Consider the following 23,182-nt stretch of genomic DNA (forward strand, 5'->3'; position numbering starts at 1 on the left):
CATTCCATGGATTCCCCCCGGATTCCGGGCCCTGAACAGCCAACCATTTTGCCCCCATTATAATCCACCACTCCTGCCTGCTACAATTATATGCTCAGCCACAGTGCTGTAGTAGGAAACATGCCACCGCCCTGGCATTCCTCTGCACCATTTCTCCAAAGACAAAACTGCATTGCACAATACTGCAGTGGATTTCTGGTATTTGACCTGCAGCACTGTGCAGACTTCCAGAAAAGTGAGTTAATCGCAAGAACAGGGGGAAAGAAAATTCTAGGAGGCTTATGATTGCAAGCCAGTGAAATCTGATTTTTTTTTTACAGTTATTGAAAACTGAAATAGAAAGGTATTTTAAAGACATTCAACCGCATAACAGCAGAGGTTTCCTTTAACAAGTTATAGAATGCTAATTTGGTCATTAAAGTCTATTGTTGGGCTTTGTGGCTGCGTAAATCACATGAAGGATGTCGCAGGGCAATATTCGCAGCTCTCAATGGAAAGCCCCAGCACTGTGTACACTTCCTGGTCAGCGAGGGGTGGATGTCTAACCACAACTCCTATGCCCAAACATCTATGAGATCAAGATAAATATCACAATCACAAAGAAATAAAACAATCAGGCAAGAAGACTCGCCAGCCGGAGGAAGAATAAGAATAACAAGCCCCCAGTTCCTTATTGATAGTCGCCACAGGGCCGGGCTGTGGCTTGCTTGGCAAATCCTGGGATTTCCAGTGATTCATCATTAACGGGTAAAAGGAAGCAAAGAGTTGCAAGAATAAAGGGCAGCCATGGGAACTCGCACACATGACGAATGGCAGCTATTTATCAAGACTATCAAAGGAGTCACTTTAACTGTATCAGATACTTTATAACGGAGGAAGCGGGCCAAATCCCACACACTGTGGCCTGAGATATATAAAAGGGGGAGAGGGGGAGAGAGAGAGAGAGAGAGAGAGAGAGAGAGAGAGAGAGAGAATGATTGTGTATATTGTGAATAATGACCCATTACAACGTGAAGACACCAGTGACAATTCTGTGAATGCACCCCATCAATTCGAGATTGGCGACATCACTGAGAATGCAGCCTATCCATTCACTAGAGACCGGTGACATCACTGAGAATGCAGCCTATCCATTCACTAGAGACCGGTGACATCACTGAGAATGCAGCCTATCCATTCACTAGAGACCGGTGACATCACTGAGAATGCGGCCTATCCATTCACTAGAGACCAGTGACATCACTGAGAATACTGCCAATCCATGATAAGTATCATTAGAAGTATCTGCTTACCTTACTCTCCAGAAAACTGCTCCACTCTTTCATTAGGTTGACATGCTGAACAGCTGAACTGGCTTCATGTGTTTTGATCTGCTGGTTTGTTCCCTAGGAACATAAAAACAAAGAAATAAGCAGACATATTTTCTTTATATACGTGTGTGTATATAGTGTGTGTGTGTGTATATAGTGTGTGTGTGTGTATATAGTGTGCGTATATAGATATATATATATATATACATACATATATACATACATACACACACACACACACTGTATTAATTGAAATCTGCGATTAACAATTGTAAGAAAAAGTAAAAGCTAAACTGCAGGCAAGTCTTCGTTCTAGAAAATGATTTTTAAGGAACGCTCGGGCCCAGTTTTGTGTAAAATATACTGACCTTAAAGTTGCAGCCGTAACGTTTAAAACTGCACGTACTGGGGGCGTTCACACATTCCAATAAGTGAGCATTCATCTGCAACAAAAGAGACAATTCTAAATACAAATCATAGAACCAGAACATAATTCAGAAAAGATGACGCTATAAAAAGAAAAAAAAAAAAGGAGGACACAGAGTTCATAAAGTCAAACTTCAATGTGCACCAAAGCAGACATTTTTGGGCAAAGGCTTTCCAACATGCACTGCACAAACTGTAAGGAAAGCTGAAATCTCATTGGCTGCTATGGACAGCAGCACAGCTTTTCTACAAGAGCGCCAATGCATATTCTTCACTGAAAGGACCTACCTCGCTTCTCAATAAGCTTTTTACGCTACATTTATGAGGGCAGGAAACGACGACAGACGGGCAATCCATCTCTTCGTGTGTCTAGAACAGATAGAGAGGCACATAGTTTACAAGCAGCGGGTAAATCGCTGGTCTGCCAACAAAAATAAAAGCACATCCTGGGAATGCACACTTCTTAGAATCAATGCAAACTGTAGTAGTGAACCTCCCATCAAGATTTTTACAGGACAACATTATAAGCTAATTTGTGTAGGTGCAGGGCTACACACAACGAGGCCAGAATTGTACAGCCCATTCATAAAATGCCTGCCGTAGTGTATTTCCACTTTTGCAGTCAAATTGGTATAACCCCTACTTCATACTTGCTGCATGTTCCTGTAGCAGAACTGTAAAGACTAAATAAAATTTGCTTGTCTTTCACTTGCTACATCTTACCTAGTTTTCCCCTTCTGTGTAATGTTCATGAGCGGGCTGGGGAGTTTGGGTTACCATAATTGACCCTGTCTGTACTGTGCTGGCAGCAGGGCCGTAACTAGAAATCACAGGGCCCCATAGTAAAATTTTGTATGGAGCCCTGTGATTTCTAGTTACGTCTCTTGCAGAGCCCACCTGAGATCCCAAACAGCTCACCTGAGAGTGACCCTGTAGAGGCCTCCATAGACAGGGGCGTATCTGTCGCGAGGCAAACAAGGCGTTTGCCTGGAGCGGCAGATTCGCTGAGGGCGGCGTTGCTGCCTTGCCTAGGACTACCTGTCAGCCCCAATCTGCTGTCAGCCTTCTACACCCCTAGGCCCCCTTGTCTCCTCCTCCTCCACTGCAGCTGGGCCTGGCCTCTTCCTCCGCTGCAGACGCCGGGCCCAGGTTCTTCCTCCGTAGCTGCTGACCGTCACTGATCTGTCTGTCCCCTGATTGCCCATTGCAAGCTACAATGAACCATACAAGCTGCCTATAGAGTCCTATGTATAAACCTGCTACAAAAGGAACAACTAGAAAGGGAAGGATGATTTAAAAAAATAAAATATTATTAGATATGCTGTGTGAAACTGCCAATGGGCTTTGGGCTTGTGTCGATGGCATCAGTTTGTCAAGGTGGCGAACAAGCGATTTGAATGAAGTACCTGCATTTCTGCTAGCGGGACCTGGTTTTTGCAGTACTGACATGGCGTCTCGCGGTACTTGCATATCTTCTCTATGTGCTCGCTCAGGTCCTTGCGAAAAACCTTCTCCTTGCACTCCGCACGCGGGCACGGAAGTTCTTCAAACTGGCAGTCGCTTTTTAAGTGGATCTGGAAAAAGAGAGAGAGTTTGTTCCATTATAGTTCTCCAGGTCACAGCGTTCAGCGCAGGAAGGCGTGTACCACAGCAGAAGCAAACTGACCATTGTCAACCACTGAAACTATCCCATGGACTGTGAAATTAAACGCAACTATAAATAACACTATGCTTATGCAGAAAAAAAATTCCTTAGTAAGAAGACATCACACCAAGTTGGCCACAGGCATCCCACGGCTGGAAATTTTGGCTGCAAGGGATTTGTCATGGATTTAAGGAATCTGCATAGATCAGGGGACATAGGTCACCAATGAAGAGAATAGGTCTCCAAGTCATGCCTCGAAATCAGCCTCTCTCAAGCAGGGTTCCATGAAACACTCGGGATCCTCCAAAGGTTGCTAGGGGTTCCATGAGCAATGAACAATTCCGACTCTCAGATAAGTAACTGCTAAGGAGGGCATTCTCCCAACGGACTGCCAATGTAATGAGCATTCTGCCCAATGACCACCAGTCTAATATCGCCCTTCCCTAACTGACTCTCCCAATGACCACCGATATAGGGGGATCCTTCCCCCACTAATCACCAATCTAAGAGGGACTACACTGCACTGATCATCAATGGTAGGGAGCACCATACTGACCACAAATGTAATGAGCATGCTTTCCATTGACCGCCAGCGTCATGCCACCCTTCTCTGACTCTCCCAATGACCACCAATAATGGCGGATCCTTCTCCCACTGATTCACCAATATAAGAGGGCCCTTCTCCATTGACCACCAATAGTAAAGGAGCATCAAACTCACCGCCAATGTAATGAAGATTCTTCACACTGACCACCAATAGTGCCCTTTTCTGACTGACCTTCCCAATGACTACCAATATAGGCAGATCCTTCTCCCACTGATCAACAATCTTAGAGGACCCTTCTCCACTGACCGCCAATGGTAGGCATCATCTCCCTACTATTGTTCAGCCCTGGTGTAGTGCCACCTTACATTGGTGGTCAACCAATGTAAGGTGGCACTACACCAGGGCTAAACAAATCTCAGGAGCCAGATAGCCAATGCTCCTTGAAAATTACAACTGGCACCTATATTGTCAGGTCTTCTCTAGTTGTGGTCAATGGAGCGGGTTTCTAAAAAAGAAATCCTGCTGGCTCCTAGATCGGACAGACTGGCTATCGAATTCCATATTACTTTTTCCATGCCTGCACTACACTGACCACTAATGTAAGGATCACATTTCAATGGACCATCATAGACAGCAGGCTTTCTCAATTGACCACCAATGTGAGGGAACTCTGCATTTTTTTAGTGTCTGCATTTATATTCTTGTCAAAAATAGATTAATTTTACTATTACTGAAAATAAAATTGATCTATAAAGCAGCACCGGGTGTCCAAAATGCCACATTCCTTATACTATTGCAACTTACTCTTCACACTAATGTACAATGAGCTGTAGATACATTAATCATTAGCAGGGGGTCCCTGAGCCTTGCAAGGTATTTTCAAGGGCTCCTCCGATTTAAAAAGGTTTATGAAGTCTGCTCTATGTCTGGGAAGAAAGAATGATTTGTATTACCATTTAAAAAAAAAAACAAAGTTAAAAAACGCTAGTTGACCCTTTAACCGGATCAGGCTTCGCAGCAGCCAAAGCTGGAGAACATTCGCAGCATGTCGGTGTCTACAACAATGCCTCTGGCTGCCCCTCTAAAGTTTACAGGCCCCCGTTACTGCAAAGATGAATCGGTGAGATACTTTATTTTTATCCCTCAGATGCCAAACATTACTTCTACTGAACCGTGAAATATTTTCACGCAATCAATTCCTTTTGATGATTTCCCTAGAGATACAAACACCGCTGGCATTTCTCATGGTCCCCGATAAAGGATTCCAGAGCAGAAAACCTCTGCATACCCTATAAGTTGCGGGCAACGATCCTCTGCTGCCTTTAAGGGTGAGTCCCCCTAAAATTTCAGCTTTTTGCTGTTGCACAAGAAGCAAACCAACCACTTTCTTCTGTATCTCACGGATGCTAGTGACGAGGTCCTAGGTCTGCACAGCTGTTGGGGAGATTTTGACTTCCTGTCCCTGTGACACCCATACAAGAAATTCGGGTGTGACTGTCGCTGGGACAGAGAGGCAGAGACAGCAAAATAAACACTTGTGCTGTGCTGGGCTTCTGGTATGTCTCTGCACCTTTAAGGAGGATTTTTTTTTTAACCTCCAGGCATACTATTTATGTCTGTGCAAGTCCCATGATGGGAGCTTTGTTAGATTAGAGAGTCAGGAACCACACTATACAGAGGGACCATGATGAGGCAGTGTGGTTTCCACATAGATTTACAAATGTATGCAAGTAACCCCATTTGCAGAGCCACTGGCACTGCAAATCTCTGTGACTGTTCGTTCTGTCCGAATGGATGAACAAAATGAACATTCTTGTTATAATCTCTTTATAAGTCGAATGTAGTTTCAAATATCATCTTGTAATACAGCATTATGGCCACTAGAAGGAGCAGAGGAGCATAGGAAAGAAATATTTATTTCCTATACACCTCAGCTCTATCTAGTGTTCCCAATGTGGTATTGGAAGACGTTTGAAAATACATCCGATTTACAAAGAAAATATAACAAGAACATTCGTTTTCTGCATCACTTCGCACAGAACAAACATTCACAGAATTCACAGGGCCACTGAGAATCATTTATAAATGAAGTTTTTTGTCATATGACCAAACAAGCGCTTTCGGGACCGCACAGGGTCCTTTCATTAGGCTTTAGCATTGCCCATACGTCAATGCTAAAGCCTGATGAAGGGACCCTGTGCGGTCCTGAAAGCGCTTGTTTGGTCATATGACAAAAAACTTCAATAAATGAAACTTTTGCTATCTTAAAAGGATTGGTGTGCTGGTGACATTTCTACAAATTGCTGACATTCGCGGCGCCATCCGCGGTCACTGCGAGCACCCCCCACTACAAGGGACATATCGGTAAGGAGTGCGACAAGGATAGCACTTATTGTCATTTATAAATGAGCCCCATAGTGTTTAAAGTGTGATTGGACAGTGAAGAAGCAGCAACAGACTGATGAGGTCATTGCTCTCTCCACATGTGTGGGACACCTGATTGGCTCTCAGTGCTGTCCCTCCCTCTCTCAGACTAAATTATGCTGCACAGGGGACTACAAAAGGCTGAAATCAAATTCAATTGATTGCACTATTTGCATCAAAGAAATACATTTCAGATTCTTTAGATAATTACACAATTGCACTCATCTGAGGTTTTGTTTTTTTCTACATCTGCCTGGAGTTGCACTTTCACTTTTTGGGGACCCTCATTGATGACTGTGACTTCACATAGCAAAACCGAAACCAAGCTATCTCTGGGAAATCAAACCACAAATTAGGAAGAGCTGCAGTTCTTCCCAAAATCATCAGTTCTGTTTTTAAACAACAATTTACTGTAAATATAAGGTAGAAAGCCGCCATTGCTTCGAGGAGTATCTTCCAGGAGCACCTACCACCTGCTAATGTGAGAAAGATTCTCTGAATACAATTATATGATGCAAATGTAATGAATGCTTACATAGTCATGTAAACCCTGGTGCCTTCTGTTCTTGCCTGTGTGCACAAATGTCTGACACAGACCCCTGGTGAAATAATACAAAGTTACAATGTTGCAGAATCATCAGGGGGGTGGGGGGAGGAGACTGAAGAAATGCTTCCTCCTGCCTGCATCAGACTGGTCACTGGAGGACAGGACACTGAAGAAATGCTTTCTCCTGCCTGCATCAGACTGATCACTGGAGGACAGGAGACTGAAGAAATGCTTTCTCCTGCCTGCATCAGACTGATCACTGGAGGACAGGAGACTGAAGAAATTATTCCTCCTGCCTGCATCAGAATGTTCACTGGAGGAGGACAGGAGACTGAAGAAATGCTTCCTCCTGCATGCATCAGACTAATCACTGGGGGAGAGGAGACTGAGGAAATACTTCCTCCTGCAGCTGACTGATGACATCATCTAAGGCTAGGTAAAGGCACTTGACGGTTTTGTAATGACAAAAGGTGGCGCTTTGTAGAAAAATTATACTGTTGATGTAAAGTTTTGGCATGTCAAAGTTGGCAAAAAGATCCTCTTTAAACAAAACAAAAAAAAACACCCTGGACCACCAATACAATTTTTCTGACCTTAAGAAGTTAACAGGAGGTCCTCATTGAAAAAACCCCCCGAAAAAAACCCAAAATAAAACCTTGATCACCAATATATCATACAATATATTTCTCACCTTAAAAAACTGTGGCGGCCTCAAGCTAACAGCAGCTCACCTGGGACTAGAAAAGATCCCGGATCTGGCAGTCCACCAGAACCAGTCAACTTAGGGTAGCTGCCCTTCTTTTGCATTATGACGACACAGGTCATGTCCCTGATGGTCAGTGCTGGTGATGATGGTGATCATGGTGGACGTGGTGGTGGGGCTTCATACCCTTGATGAGCAAGCAACTGGACTGTGCAGCCAGCACACAGGCAATTCACCTGGCCCAGATACCCATCCAGAGCGGTGGGTCTTTGTCAGGCAGCCAGGTCATTGAGCCAAACCGACTATCTTAATGATGGTAGAAGGGGTGCTCTGACCATTCCTGTGATGGTAAAGTGCACTTACTTTGGCACTGGGACAGCCATATATGTTGAGGTACCCAGCAAATGGCTTTAACGGATATTAGTGAAATCTGATTGGTGGCTATCAGTCACTAGACATTCTGCCTTCCTTAGAACATGAGCACCGATAGATAAGGTGTCACTTACAGACATTAACAGATAAGTCATGCATCAAGCTGCATTGTCCTCAGTCCCCTGTATGTGAAGCCGCCGTTTCTACTGAAAACTATACTACAGCAAAAACAAAATTAGGTTAATGCAATTTGTGGTGTCTCATTAAGGGTCGGCGGAGGGATCTGATTCGGTCACAATTGTAAAACTAGAAGCCGCAATTCCTAGTACTGGATCTGATTCCGCAGAGGCCGGTTAAGTTTTGGCAAGGTTTAGGGTGTCTCTATGATTCGTTGTCTTGCCGTCATGTACTCCTATCTAAGCTTTGCAGTGACCAAGCTTGCAACTCTACAAGACCACCAAAGCTGAAAAATAAGACCAGTCATTGAAGTAAACTAAAGCTGGCTATACACTGCTCAAATTTTGTCCGATTCCTGTGATTTTCATTGAAAAGGTCATATTTTTCTTCTGGTACACTATTACATGATGAGAGGAGAAGTGGACACACAACAATACATTTTGTGCACATGGGTCTGGCATTTATAGGAACCAGGATGCCATAATTCTAGTGCTTATAGCGGCCTCGTCCCTTTGCACAAAATCTGTTGTTGTGTCCCCCCTTTCTGTCCATTTTCTTCAAATACGGAGCTATGTGGCTTTTGTAGACAGTAATAGAAATAGTGTGTAGTGCAGCCAATGTTTGAAGCAAACCTATAGGAACAGTAAGAATTCTAAAGGGGTGATATCTAAATGACGCCAGCCTGCATTTATAGTTTCTTCCAGCCATAGGAACCCCAAAACCCAGGCACTCTATAATACTCCACCCTCATCTAGGATGTTGGAGCTTTGGCCCAAACCTTGCTACTTGACAGTAAATGGGATTGCGGACCAGTACCAGGGCTTGGGAAGTAGCAGGACAAAGAACAAACCTAGATGTTGCATGAGAGCAATGTGGGTTTTGAGGGTGACATGGATTCTAAAGGGGGCCATGGGTTCTACAGGGTGGTGTGGATTCTAAAGGGTGGCGTGGATTCTAAAGGGTGGCGTGGATTCTAAAGTGTGGCGTGGATTCTAAAGGGTGGCGTGGATTCTAAAGAGTGGCGTGGATTCTAAAGGGGTGTCATGGGTTCCAGACAGTGGCGCGAGTTCTAAAAGGATGACATAGAACCCATGTCACCCTTTAGAACCTAAAGGGTGGTGCGAGTTCTACAGGCTATCGATAATATGAAATCACCTGCACTCCATAGAGCGTACAGACCTTGGATGAAAGGTTGGTGCTTGAAGTGACAACACGGATGGCGCCGTGTCAGATACAGTCCATAATAGAAGTTAACAGCACTCGATGATATGTGCAAGAAGTAAAGCACTTTTTATTGAATCATCACATACGTCAAACAGCCTTACCAAACAGTGGCGCGAGTTCTAAAGGATGACATAGAACCCGTGTCACCCTTTACAACCTAAAGGGTGGTGTGGGTTCTACAGGGTGGCCTGAATTCTTAGACTTCCATCACTCTCCGGAAGGAAACTGAAAACACGTAGGTACTTTAACATCCCTCTGGAACTACAAGTGCACTTTAATCTGTGAAGAGTGCCTAGTCGACATCGACACAATGTCTATCCTTCATCATTCCAGAAACCAGTTCCCGCCATTTCTATTTGACTGAATTTTCTGTTTATGAGGACACTTTTCTTCTGCAATTTCCATATTTCTGTTCTTAAGAGGTTTCCTTTTAAACCCCTTCGTGACGGGAGACGTACAGTGTACGTCCCGGAACTTTGTGCCTATATGACTGGCCACGTACACTGTACGTGACGAGTTATATCAGGCTTTGTAATGCTGATAACAGCTGATTCTCAGCAGTTACCAGTCATTAAAGAATGTCTCAGTATTGGAGGCATTCATTAATGAAATAATTAAGCTTTTTGTAAAAGCTTCTTCCTTTCAGTAATGAAAGAATGAAGCCGTTACATGCCTCACCTCTCTGCTATTTGTTTTGACAGCTATCTTTTGAGTGAAATGTATCAGTTCTGATCGTCTAGGCACGATCTAAAGAGCTTTTAGTGAGATCTGAATCTGACTAAAGTCAGGATCAGTCTCTAAGGTTATTATTAGCTGTTCCTAAGTTTGGAGCAGCCTAATAAAAAAAAAGTTAATTTATTAAGCAGTCATAGTGACTGCTTGATATAAACTGACAAGAAAAAAAAAAGTGTTTTTTTTTTTTTTCCAAAGTGTAAAAAAAATTAAAGTGTAAAACAAAATTAGGAAAATAAAAATGATATGTAAATATATTTTTTATTCTATAATTAATATAAAAAAAATCTAAAAAAAAATAATAATCAAAACTTGTGAAAAAAGTGTTTTCTTCTAGTTTTCTTCTAGTTTTTTTCCTCATTTTTTTATTTTATTCAAACTAAGTGAGGGGTTAGGTACACATATGTGATATAATTATATAGCCCTATCTGTCCTCTAAAAAACAATATATAATATGTGTGGGTACATTTAGTAAGAAAGCATATTACTGCTGTGGAAGAATCACACAGCAAACATGTAAAAAGTGTGTCAGTCATTTATGAAGAGAAACTGAAAACTAGCTCAGTCATGAAGGGGTTAAGGGCCAACTACACCCAGAAATCATAGATCAAGTTTGCACCGTCATTGGCAAATGGAATGACATTATTTTGTATATCTCCAACAGAACTCCACCTCCCGCCCAACTGCTATGCCAGGTCAAAACACAATCCACTGTGGTAAAGCTGGTGACTATGGTCTCGGAGATATGAGAAATGGGTGGGCGATTTGGCCCAGAAACGAAACATCATTTTGAAGTGAATTTGGCCTTTAAATAACGTGTCCCCTATCATGTGGCAATTGTTGATACTGTGACCGTATTCTGCTCACCCTACTGACAAGAGTCAGACACTAGAGGGAGCACGGTGATGCCGGCCGGGAAGCCAATGCATCCTCTTCTACGAGCCACATCCAGCAGCTCTGTACATTTAGCAACCGTGACCGAGAAAAAAAAAAAAAAAGAAGATTTGTATCTTACCAGTAGATTTCCTAGTGTGATCTGCTCCTTGCAGCCTCGATTATCATTCCTGCAGTACATCTGAAGGGCCAACACTTCCCGCCGACAACAGTTATCCTTAAACACCTGCAATGCAAGAGATCCGTTTATTGCAAACCGATTTACATTTTATAATCCGGGAACATAAATCCTTATCCCCGAGGCTGCGATGTGCTTATCACGAGGGGAGGGAGGCCCGCTCAAGTCTCGCTCGGTCTCTGCCCACCCAGAACTAATTCACTTAAGGGAAATCGAGGATTAATTTAGGAAGCGTGTCCTGGCATTGAGAGTTGTTTAGGAGTACTTTGCGAAAGGAACGCGCTGGAAGTATTTTTTTTACCCCCGGTTATTAAAGAGGGGTCAAGGCACTCTCCTCCTCTGGTGCACAAGGTAGGGTCGCAGGGTCTTAAAACTAAAATCTAGGCAAACAAACGCACAACTGAATTGCACATTAAGGCCTGGTTCACACCTGTACGTTTTGTAGCGCGTTCAACGCTCTACGAACGCTCTACAAAACGCTCAAACATGAAAATCCCATTGTTTTCTATGGGTATGGTTCACACCTTGCCGTATTTCAGCCCGTCTGAACACGCTACAAAACGGCCTACGCCTGAAAAGGTACATGAGCTTCTTTGCTGCGTTTTTGTTGTGTGTTTCCATTAGGATACAGCCAAGTAGCCCACGGAAACGCGCGAATCGCGGTAAAAACGCGCATCACGAAACGCGCGACAAACGCGCATATTCGATATGCCTAGGTGTGAACAGAGCCAAAGGGAGCTGTTTAACATGCCAAATTATTTTTTTCTCTTGACAATCCAATCCTGAGATTTACCCAGACTACCTGACTACTGACAGTTCACACAATACAGCTCGGTCACCTCCTGTGACTGGACAGTGTAAGAGTCACAGGAGACCGATGAGCTCATCCCTCTGCTCATGTGCCTGAAACAAACCCGATTGTCCCTTGGTTCTACTGTACACATGACCGCAGGTAATAAGAGGTCAAACATAGATGCAGGCACTGGTTGCATTTAAAATATACATGTACTGATTAAAATAAAATAATTCATTGGTGTGTAGTCCTATTTTATATGTTCCCAGAACTCAACTTCAACCTGTCATCGTGGTTCCAGGGTTGAAGGGGTGTCCCGAATTATATTTGACACCCTCCTGTCCACAAAAATTCCCCTTAGAACATTAGGCTTCCCACAAGGAGGAACATTCCTTTTTAGATATGATGTTTCACCAGCTTCCCGTATAAGGAATGGATTTGCCCTTTGCTTTCTATTCTATTTGCTATTTTATTTTATACAGTTGAATCATATTGTCCTTACTGGAATTTGTATTGAAACAAGTGTTTGCTGACTTGCTTTGCATGCCAAGCTAATAACCAATGCATCCAATACTCAATGCCCAACACTAGCCAAAGATTTTATATTTTTAGGAAGGAAAAAACTGATAAAATTCAAAGCCAATGTAGCTTTGTTGTTGCAGACACACAGGGAGTTCCCATCCGGGACACCCTCCCCTGATGCATTTTTTACCCAAGGAACTGGGCTTAATCATAGAGACCAATTTGAATTTTAACAGAATGCCGCTGCTTTTTCTTCCTGGATTCAGTGGGCGTTCGGGGCATAGGATGAGCCCCCCGTCTGGCTTTTGGCACCTGTTTGCTTGGAGAATGACCAAGCACTATAAGCTTGTGTGCGGTGAACAGATTTCTTTATTGGTGCGCTTTTTCTATTTTTAGATTGCTGACTTTCTGTCAGGTCTAAGAGGTCAAGGAAGCATGGCCAATAAAAACCATTGCCAAGTTGTAACCCTTCCACACTCCTAATGTGCTATTGTCTCTGCCCCCCTTGGAGAGATTTCCCATCACTTCCTGTCCTGACAGGAATCCAGAGGAAATCCCCCCCAATAGAGATGGACACAGATGGTCGTAAAAGCCCAAGAGAGGTTTTAACCCTTCCTCTTCTCTATTAAAAAATGTAAAAAAAAATATTCGTCTGGAGTTGTGCTCAAACACAAATTCCTCATGTCCCTGTTTGTAGGATGAATGCAACGCAGGTTTTAACCCTTTTGTGTTTGTAAATTCAAGCAGACTAAGTTCCTGAATTTGAATCTTGAAGAAGAAATATTTGTCGCCCAGAGAAACCATCTAGATTTGCCCTTTACCTTCCAAACCTGCTCTGGGAAAATGAAAGGGAAATCCGCCTGGTTGAATTAAAAGCAACCAGGCGTCTGCATTTTAAATATCTGTCTCCAGTCTCTTCTGAGGTGAGGCGCCTTCAGACACGCACAACCCCATCCAAAGAGCTAAGATCAGATTTCGACAGAAATATCCTGTAAACATGCATCCTGTTTCATGCTTGGGACTTTCCAAGCCTTCTCAACCCTGCTCATTTCAGAGAAACAATGCTGAAGATGTGACCTCTGGATTGGGAGGCTGCCGCCACTCCTCCAATGTTCACATGCTTTCTCGCTTATTAAAATTCCCGCCGTATTGAACTGTACTTTACCCAACTTCCATTCCTGTGTCATCGTAATTATTTCCAAGCAAGCCAACTATTTATCCTCCCATTGTTCGAATTGTGTTCTCCCACTGATCAAGTTCAACGTCTGTACATAAAAGACTAACAAGATGGCGTTTAGAGTGGCTGGGAAATGCCTGAACATTACGTCTTTCATAATGGTTCACACGGTGCTTTGCCAAAAGCCAAGTGATGCAATGCGATTTTACACCCTCGACTTCAGCGAAAACCTCTTCGAACTTCTTGACCTCATCTTACATTTTCCCAGCTCTTTACATCCAACTCTAGCCTCTACAAGTTCTTGGATATGTTTCTCCTCATCCATTTAATCCACAACTGCTCTGACCCTCTTCCTAAACTACCAGTCTTGGTGTTTTCCAGCTGCCAGACGTCATGGAGCTCCAGGAGAGCCCCAGCACAAGTCCATTCCGCTCATGCTAATTAACCATGGTATCTCCTCCTATTCAGCATGTTCCTACTGAAGAAGAAAGACTTGTTACTAGACCCAACAGCACCCTCCCCCTCCTTACTAGACCCATCACAGGTTTCTCTCAGCTTTGGGGCTCCAGCATAGGCCTCACCCAAATTCCAGACCCAAACGTGAGTATCTTCTGACGCCAAGAGCCAAGAACAAGCCTCTTGATGACCCTGAAACCAAGCAGTGGCTTTTACTAATTCCTAAAAAATAGTAGCATCCTCTCAGATCCTTGTTCCTAATAATCCACCTCTCTGTGTCCCCTGCACGCTAGCACTTAAGTCTCCATGTCCCAAGAAGCCAGTAATGATTTTTTGCATTCACCAGCACCAACATCTCATAGTCTATAGAGGCCAGTAACAACATCTCATAGTCTATAGAGGCCAGTAACAACCTCTCTTGGTCCCAATTAACTGCTATGAGTCACTAGATAAAACTGACTTTTCAGACCATAGCACCATGCCACCTTCTAGTTGTTGGACCACAGGCACCAACTTCCTTAAAATTTAGTTCTCCAGAAACGCCCTTTAGTGATCCCTAGATGCCACTGAAAACGAATAGTCCACAGCTTCCTGCTTCTTCGTTCCTTTGTCCAAGGTTGTTTTTTTATCTCAAGTTGCTTTGACTTTTTTATGCTCTAATTTCCTTCTATTCTCTTTGATCTCATCTCTACTCTAGCTTTATTTCTACTTGGAATGCATTTACCTGTTCTTTTTATTTTTGTTGCCAAGCTACTTTTATCATCATCTCTCACTTCCCCTTCCATCCCCGTTTCCAGAATCTCTCTCTCCATTTATTGTCATGTAGCCCCCAATGCCTGCTCTATGCCAGACTTTGATATTAATGAAGCAGGGTTGCAGCGATGCAAGAGTTAACACTTGATCTGTAATTATACTTCTCTGAGACTGAATGAGCAGTATTTTCCATCCAGCGCCTCCCACATTGGCGCCAGCCACCACTAAATTCTACTAGAGAGAGGAAGAAATGACACGCGGTACTCCAGTTCAGAGATACACAAATTACAACTGGAAACTGAGAAAGGTTCATAGAGGAGGTGATCCACCGCTACAAATGGCTGCCTCTACATTCCACCATGAAACATTCCTCCTCCCCCCAAGTTTTGTGACACATCAATGATATGTAAAATACAAGTGATGAAATAATTATAAGCTATGACATCATTACTCTTTACATGTAAATTGTATTTTGCAGGTGGGACATCTCGCATCTAAGACAGACAAATGGCTTTGGGATGGATACCCTGAGACAAGCAACTTCCAGAGGGATAGGCAAAAACAGACAAATGGTGACAGAAAATATCAGATTTATATGCATCAGATAGATAATGCTAGTGCCCAACTTTAAGCCTGAAGGCCACAGGTGGTCCTTTGGTATATGTTGTTTGACCCTTAGAGCAATAGTTGAAGCAGAAGCACTGGGATGTAAAGGGGCTCTAACAGCAGTGATCTTCAGCAGCCTCATGAAAACTGTCCCCCAATATCCAACCCCACAGTCTCGGGTCATCTCCTGGAGCATCTCCACCGTCTCGGGTCATCTCCTGGAGCATCTCCACCGTCTCGGGTCATCTCCTGGAGCATCTCCACCGTCTCGGGTCATCTCCTGGAGCATCTCCACAGTCTCGGGTCATCTCCACAGTCTCGGGTCATCCCCATGGAGCATCTCCACAGTCACCGGTCATCTCCTGGAGCATCTCCACAGTCTCGGGTCATCTCCTGGAGCATCTCCACCATCTCGGTACATCTTCCTGGAGTATCTCCACCGTCTCGGGTACATCTCCCGAAGCATCTCCACAGTCTCGGGTCATCTCCTGGAGCATCTCCACAGTCTTAGGTCATCTCCTGGAGCATCTCCACAGTCTCTGGTCATCTCCTGGAGCATCTCCACAGTCTCTGGTCATCTCCTGGAGCATCTCCAATCTCTGGTCATCTCCTGGACCATCTCCACAGTCTCCGACCATCTCCCATAGTATCTACACAGTCTCTCACCATCTCCTGTATTATCTACACAGTCTCTGACTATCTCCTGTAACATTATACATACTGATTATATGCCCTCCCCTGGTGAAGGTAGGAATCAAAGCTCAGAATGCCGAATTCTGCTCTTCAGTAAAGAACATGTGACTAACATCAGCCTCTTGTTTTAAGCAGCATTTTTCCAGGAAAGGAAAGCATGGCAATTCTTCTAGAACTTTATTTATCCCTCCCAGCAAAACTTTCAAATTACTCATCTTGCAATTAACACTTGAGTATAGGTTCGCTTTGACGGACACATAATACATGGTCAGACAGAGAGTTTAGATGGCTGTACACTGGCCAATTTTTTTGTACTTCCCAAAGAATCCATGAATACCAATGAAACATGTAAAATTCTAAGTAGTGGTGGTAATGGTGGCCGACCACCAAACCACATCATCATAAATGATATTGCAGCTCCTCATCCTCTGCAGTTTTTTTTAACTAAATGATAACGCGTCAGATCGTTCAAACTACAGGACAGCCACAGTCTATCATATCTGCTACTTGTCACCGGTGTCACCAATCCGGAAATGGAAGCCAATCCCAAAACTGAATGAAATAGAGTTACAAAACGCAGATAAAACAGTAAACAAATATTTAATTCAACACTTTTCAGTTTTGCGGGTTTGCCTGGCATTTCCCCTTTAATAAATTAATTGGTTTATTGAATCACTATGGCTGTCCATTCTCTAACAAGACATCCAGGTCGATCCCTTCATTTAAAACTTGCTTGACAACAGAAAACTCAAGTAAAAGACAAGTCAATTAGGGACATGCCATTAGGTATGAGTTGATCAGCGTGACAACCAAACAACCACTCGCGCCTCGCGATCGCACTAATTGCCGTGCAGATCACAAATGTCATCGCTCCGGCTGAACTTACAGGTCAACCGGCGACCTCGAGGAAACCGTGATGCCGCTCTGTGCTTTACAGGGTCAGACGTGGTCGAAAAACACATCAGAGGCGCTAAACCTATGCAGTGTTCCACCAATTAAAAGACACAGCTTGCAAGCTTTCCTGCAGAAAAGTGACACTCGGCCAAACGCGCAACAATTCCGATCAATGTAACGCGTCGGCGATACATTTGGATCTATAACAAACTAGATTACACTAAATGACACTATTGGGGCTATCCAACTGTTTTGGTCAATAAAGGAACAATTGGTTCTAGTGGAAAATTCTTACAAATTCAATCAAATCGATCTTTTGTGAGTGACGGAATGAAATCTATGACTGATCGTTTATTGCTTCATGTGTGGTCTAAATGAGGGTAGTTAGTATACGAAAAGCTGTTTAATGAACCACTAGAACTGATAATGTTAAAAGATTATAATAATAAAAAAAATAACAACACATTATTTATAGATAAATAGAGATTTAAAAAATACATGATAGGGATGTGGCACCTCAAATTCAGCAGGCAGTCTCCCATATACCGCCATACACCTAATCCAAGTGATAGGGGAGTGGCACAGGTATTACTCCAATTTCAGTTTAATTTTTCATTAACCCAGGAATATCAGTCTGACAGTTTGGGGTCTCATCAATCCAAATTCCGTACAGTTTCGGGTGTTCCCGCCCATTAAGTCCACACCTCTGCCCGAAACTGTTGCTGCATTGATGAAAAATGTTTCAGTACCATTTTTCATCAATGCAAATTCTGTACATCGGAACGACACTTTCGGTCACAGGTATGGACTTAAAGGGAGGGAACACCCGAAACTGTACGGAATTTGGATTGATGAGGCCCCAAACTGTCAAGTCTGAAATTCCTGGGTACGGAATTTGGACCGATGGAAAATTAAACTGGAATGACAGTAATACCGTGCCACACCCCAATTACTTGGACTGAGTGTACGGCGCTAAATGGGAGACTGTCTGATGTGTTTGCAAGGAGGTGATGGTGATTAATCCAGAAAGTCTGGCTCACCGATCTACAAGTATGTGTGATAAAGGATTATCATTATTGTTAATAATAAATAAACATATATCTATATATAGATATCTATATCTACATAAATACACACACACACACACGTGTATTTCTGCCACTTGGAGTCACAGGTGGTGCATACAGCCGCCTATACAAATCAATGAGAGGATGTGGCTGTATCCTGGTAAATGCTGTGTCAAAGGTATACATGTACACAGGTACACAGGTATGGATGTACGCGCCTGGACGCAGACTGTCTGCATCCAGGGGTGCATGTATACACTCGGACCAGCATACCCCTATGTACAGCCGCATCCTCTCATTGATTTGTACAGGTGGATGAATGACTGCGAACTGTGACCAGTGGCGTACCAAGCGTGTCATTTGAAGGGGGGGCGCAGCAAAAGTTCGGCAACCCATACACAACTGCCCGTCCGACTCTTGGCAACCAGGGATGCTCTCGCCGGCGCCCTATCCAACTCCTAGCAACCAGTGATGTCACTGGTTGCCAGAAGCTGGGCAGGACGCCAGGCATGCAATGTAGATACGCCTTTTCCCGTGACTCGTTCCGACCCCTGCGCCCGCGTGCATAGGCCCTAAGAAGGAACCAGATTGGCTCCCTCTGGCAACAAGAGACATTTTCTTATCTTTAGTTGCATAACTCGGCACCAATATTTCTATTCTGATGCATAAACACACCAAGCGGCTATTAGAAACGTTCATCCACCAATCACTGCGCTCTGTCTGGGGAGGCGGGGCCTAATAACATACCAACACATTTGCTGCGCTATGCCGACGTCTACCTCTTGACCGATCCAGCTGACTAGCCCAGTACAATTCCTAATGTTTGTAGAATTCTATGGTTTAGGAGCAGATTTTGGAAGGGGGGCTCGGGCACCAATCCTGGCATATAGTAAAAAAAACGTCTTACCTTGTCTTTAATGATTACTTCTTCACATGCTGTGCATTGCAGACTTGAGGAGCTGGAAACCAGACAAAAGATATATATGTTATAAAGAATAAAGTGAAATAAAATGCTTTTAGAAATCATACGAGGAACATCGCTTTCAAAACATTAGCAGTGTGATTAGGACACATTGGGAGGAATTTATCAAAACTGGAGCAGTTGCCCATGGCAACCAATCAGCTTCTCTCTTCAGTTTGTTCAGGTAAGATTTGAAAATGAAAGAGAGAAGCCGATTGGTTGCCATGCACAGCTTCTCCAGATTCTGTCTACTCCCGTTTTGATAAATTCCCTTCGTTATACGTTTATGCTGCACAATATATACATTTAATACATATTTGTTGGAAATCCGACAATCTGAAAGAACCAAAAAAGAAAGAGAATCAAAATTATTTTAGAAAGCCTTCAGGGAACACATATGTCTGTGCTGCAAAACGTAAACATTAGTATTCAATATACAAAATATACATATTAATATTTAATACATTTAATACAATACATAATATTTAATATTTAATACAAATTGGGTAACAAAATGGTGCAGTTCACCATTTAAAGTTCCCCATTTAGTTTCTAAACCCGAAAACATAAATTTTACATACTGAAGTTCACCAGTCCTTCAATATGGTGGCTGCATTAAAGGAGAATTATGAGGTGAGTGATTTTCACTCACCCTCATAGTTCGAGCCCTCGCTCACTTCTCGATCCTGTCACGACTCCCGGCAGGGATTCCTCCCCCCTCCCCTGTCCGATCCTCCAGCGCTGACTGGCGGAACCGACGGGGCGGGAACAACTGGCTCTGCCTCTAGATAGGCAGAGCCAGCTGTCAATCACGCAGCTGGGTGCATCTCGACGGTAATGTCGGGATCCGTCCCGGCTGCGGGGGGCTCAGTATACCGCAAGCTGTAGCTCGCGGTATACTGAGCTTTGGGTCACGGGAGGACGCTAGTTTATGTCCTCCCGTGACTCTTAGGAGAACTATGGGGAAAAACACTTACCCTATAGTTCTCCTTTCGGGCTTTTCGAGTGACAACGTTCACTCACTCTACTATGGAGGAGCCCCAGCTCTGACCTAATACTAATGTGGTTTAGTGTGTTTACTGATCCTCATCGCTTGCCTTGGCTACCAGATCTTTCTCTGGGCCTTCTGGATTCCCCTATTGTCTCGGGTCAGGGGATCTTTGATGCCTGGTGGTAGACGGAGGATGGCCTGCCCCCGGAAACATATATAGTTACATAGTATTTGAGGTTGAATAAAGACACAGGTCCATCAAGTTCAACCTATTGCGTGTATGTATGTGATTCTGCATGTGTCTGCGTGTGTATGAGTCCCCGTGTGATCTTGTTTTTAAATGGTACCTGTACCCCTGTATGTTACGGTCTCTGAGGAAATTGTCCAAATGCTTTTTGAATGATTCAACACTCTCGGCTGATACCACTGCTTGTGGCAGCGACTTCCAGACCCTGACCGCTCTAACTGAGACGAAGCCCCTACGCCCCTTGTGCTTAAAAGGAGAACTATGGGGACAGTGCTTTTCCCCATAGTTCTCCTAAGGGTCACGGGAGGACATAAACTAGCGTCCTCCCGTCACCCAAAGCTCAGTATATAGCGAGCTACAGCTCTCTATATACTGAGACGCCGCAGCCAGGACGGATCCCAACATTACTGTCGAGAGCCACTCCAGCTGCATGATTGACAGCTGGCTCTGCCTATCTAAAGGCAGAGCCAGCTGTACCCGCCCCCTCCCCGGTCCATTCCGCCAGTCAGCGCTGGAGGATCGGAGAGGGAGGGGGGGGAATCCCTGCAGGGAGCCGTGAGTGACAGTCACTATTCTCGGCAGGGAGATGATCGAGAAGTGAGCGAGCGACGGTATGTGTTCGCTCACTTCCCGATCTATTGAGCCGACCTGTGACAGTCTCATTGTCACAGGTCGGCTCGAACTACGAGGAAGAGTGCAAATCACTCGCCTCATAGTTCTCCTTTAAATCTTTTCTCCACCAGTTTTAGGTGGCGGCCTCTAGTCCTTGTTATGGAGTTTACAGTAAAAAGTTTATTGCTGATGTTGCTATCACCATTGAACATCTTGTACATCAAAATCATGTCCCCCTTAGTCTCCTCACTTCCAGCATGAACAAGTTTAGATTTAGTAACCTTGTCTATATGCACCACCTAATACAGTAAAGTCCGATGAAGCAGATTTTACTCTGCGAAACGCGTCACTCCTTGATGACATCATCTTTGCCAAGGCACGGGAACCTGATTGGAGCTCAGGGATGGCTTTTTAATAATAAAAAGGTGGAGCTATACTATTGCTGCACACTGCGATTCGTCACCTATATACATTCATGGAGACTTGTAAAGTTAGTAAAAGGTCCATTTTAAGTGGCTTTTGAAATCATTTGTAGGGGCCCCCAAGTTTAAGATGTCTCATATTTCCGGCAGAGCTTACCTTAGCAGCGAATTCATACACGTCTCACAGAAGCGGTGTCCACATTCTGTCTGCCGGGGGTTGCACAGGACGAGCCGACACTTTTCACACTTGTACTTCTCTTCCACATGCTTCAGGAACTTCTCCTGGTAGCCCCCTTGCTCGGGCACGTAGATGGTGGTGGCGAGGCTGCGGTCTGGGTTGGCTCGCTGCTGTAGTGTTTGCGAAGACACGGGTGGCTCCACTCTTTTGCTTGCATCCATGATATAACAGCTAAATTCTGAAACAGGAAATGGGATCATCAGCACAGAGTCCATCACTTCCTGATTTGCATGCAGAAGACAGGTTTTCATCCCATCACCCACTACAAAAAGGACCTTAAAGTGAATGTAAAAGGCAGAAATGTTTTTCTTTTCGGCTTTGGATAGACTAGGGAAGGGTAATGCCCTACTCCAGCCTCTGCACTCCAGCTGTGGTGAAACTACAAATCCCATGAGGCATTGCAAGACTGACAGCCACAGACATCCACATACAATACAGGGTTAATAGCCCTGCCTAGTACGCGATGGCGCAGAGGGATCGCCCACAGTCCAGAGAGTCAGAGAAGAGGACAGCCCCGGAGTGGCGGGTGATAAGTAATATTTCCTCTTCTGGTACCCCCTAGACCAGGGGAGGGCAACTCCGGCCCTCTAGCTGTTGTGGAACTACAAGTCCCATGAGGCATTGCAAGAGTGAAAGTTGCAGGCATGACTCCCAGAGGCATGTTGGGATTTGTATCTAAAGCACAGCTGGAGGGCCGGAGTTGCCCACCCCTGCCCTAGACCTAATGAGCATTTGACTTTTTTTTTTCTTCTCCATCCCAAATTTGTGCTATAAACCTACAGCAATGTGTAAACGTATCTCCAATGGAAGGGTGACAATGCAGGAGGATGGTGCAGAGTGTTGTCACCCTATAATGAGAAGTGCTTAAACAAGGACCATCATGCCAGGATCCCCAGAAAAAAATTAAATGATGAGCCAGTCTGTCCAGTCCAGGAGGATGTATTTTTATTTAAGAGCCAGCCCCACTGACAACAACTTGGGCAGGGGCGGGCAACTCCAGCCCTCTAGCTGTGGTGGAACTACTAGTCCCATGAGGCATTGCAAGACTGACTGTTATAGGCATGACCCCCAGAGGCATGTTGGAATTTGTGGTTAAAGCACCCCTAGAGGGCCACAGTTGCCCACCCCTGCCCTAGACCTAATGAGCATTTGACCCTTGCAGGACAGGAGGGCCGACGGCAAGGGTTTATTTTGAAAAACGTTGGGTCTCCAGCTGTTGTGGAACTACAAGTCCCATGAGGCATTGCAATAATGACAGTTACAGGCATGATCCCCGGAGGCATGTTGGGATTCGTAATTAAACTGCAGTTGGAGGGCCGCAGTTGCCTACCCCTGTCCTAGACCTAATGAGCATTTGGCCCTTCCGGTACAGGAGGGCTCACTGCAAGGGTTTATATTTTCTCTAAAAAATACTCCGGGCTTCCAGCTGCTGTCCCATGAGGCATTGCAAGACTGACAGGTACATGCATGATCCCAAGAGGCATGTTGGGATAAGTAGTTAAAGCATAACTGGCGGGCCAGACCTGCCCACCTGCCTAGAGGAAACATCAAAGGTTAAGCGCCAGCTGTAA

At 44.3% G+C, this 23,182-nt stretch overlaps 1 protein-coding gene across 1 annotated transcript in view; it reads right to left on the bottom strand.

Moving 5' to 3' along the window:
- TRAF3 (TNF receptor associated factor 3) overlaps positions 1 to 23,182 on the bottom strand; it is a 90,809-nt gene that overhangs the window by 9,061 nt on the left and 58,566 nt on the right. The window contains exons 2-8 of the mRNA XM_018561087.1: positions 21,531 to 21,789; positions 19,048 to 19,099; positions 11,123 to 11,227; positions 3,143 to 3,310; positions 2,025 to 2,105; positions 1,679 to 1,753; positions 1,293 to 1,385 (exon numbers count right to left, since the gene is read on the bottom strand). Of these exons, the coding sequence (XP_018416589.1) occupies positions 1,293 to 1,385; positions 1,679 to 1,753; positions 2,025 to 2,105; positions 3,143 to 3,310; positions 11,123 to 11,227; positions 19,048 to 19,099; positions 21,531 to 21,772 (816 nt within the window). The 5' untranslated portion in view covers positions 21,773 to 21,789. The remainder of the gene's footprint in view (positions 1 to 1,292; positions 1,386 to 1,678; positions 1,754 to 2,024; positions 2,106 to 3,142; positions 3,311 to 11,122; positions 11,228 to 19,047; positions 19,100 to 21,530; positions 21,790 to 23,182) is intronic.

Source organism: Nanorana parkeri, unplaced genomic scaffold, assembly GCF_000935625.1.
Source record: "Nanorana parkeri isolate BGI_ZX_2015 unplaced genomic scaffold, ASM93562v1 scaffold499, whole genome shotgun sequence".
Lineage (NCBI taxonomy): Eukaryota > Metazoa > Chordata > Amphibia > Anura > Dicroglossidae > Nanorana > Nanorana parkeri.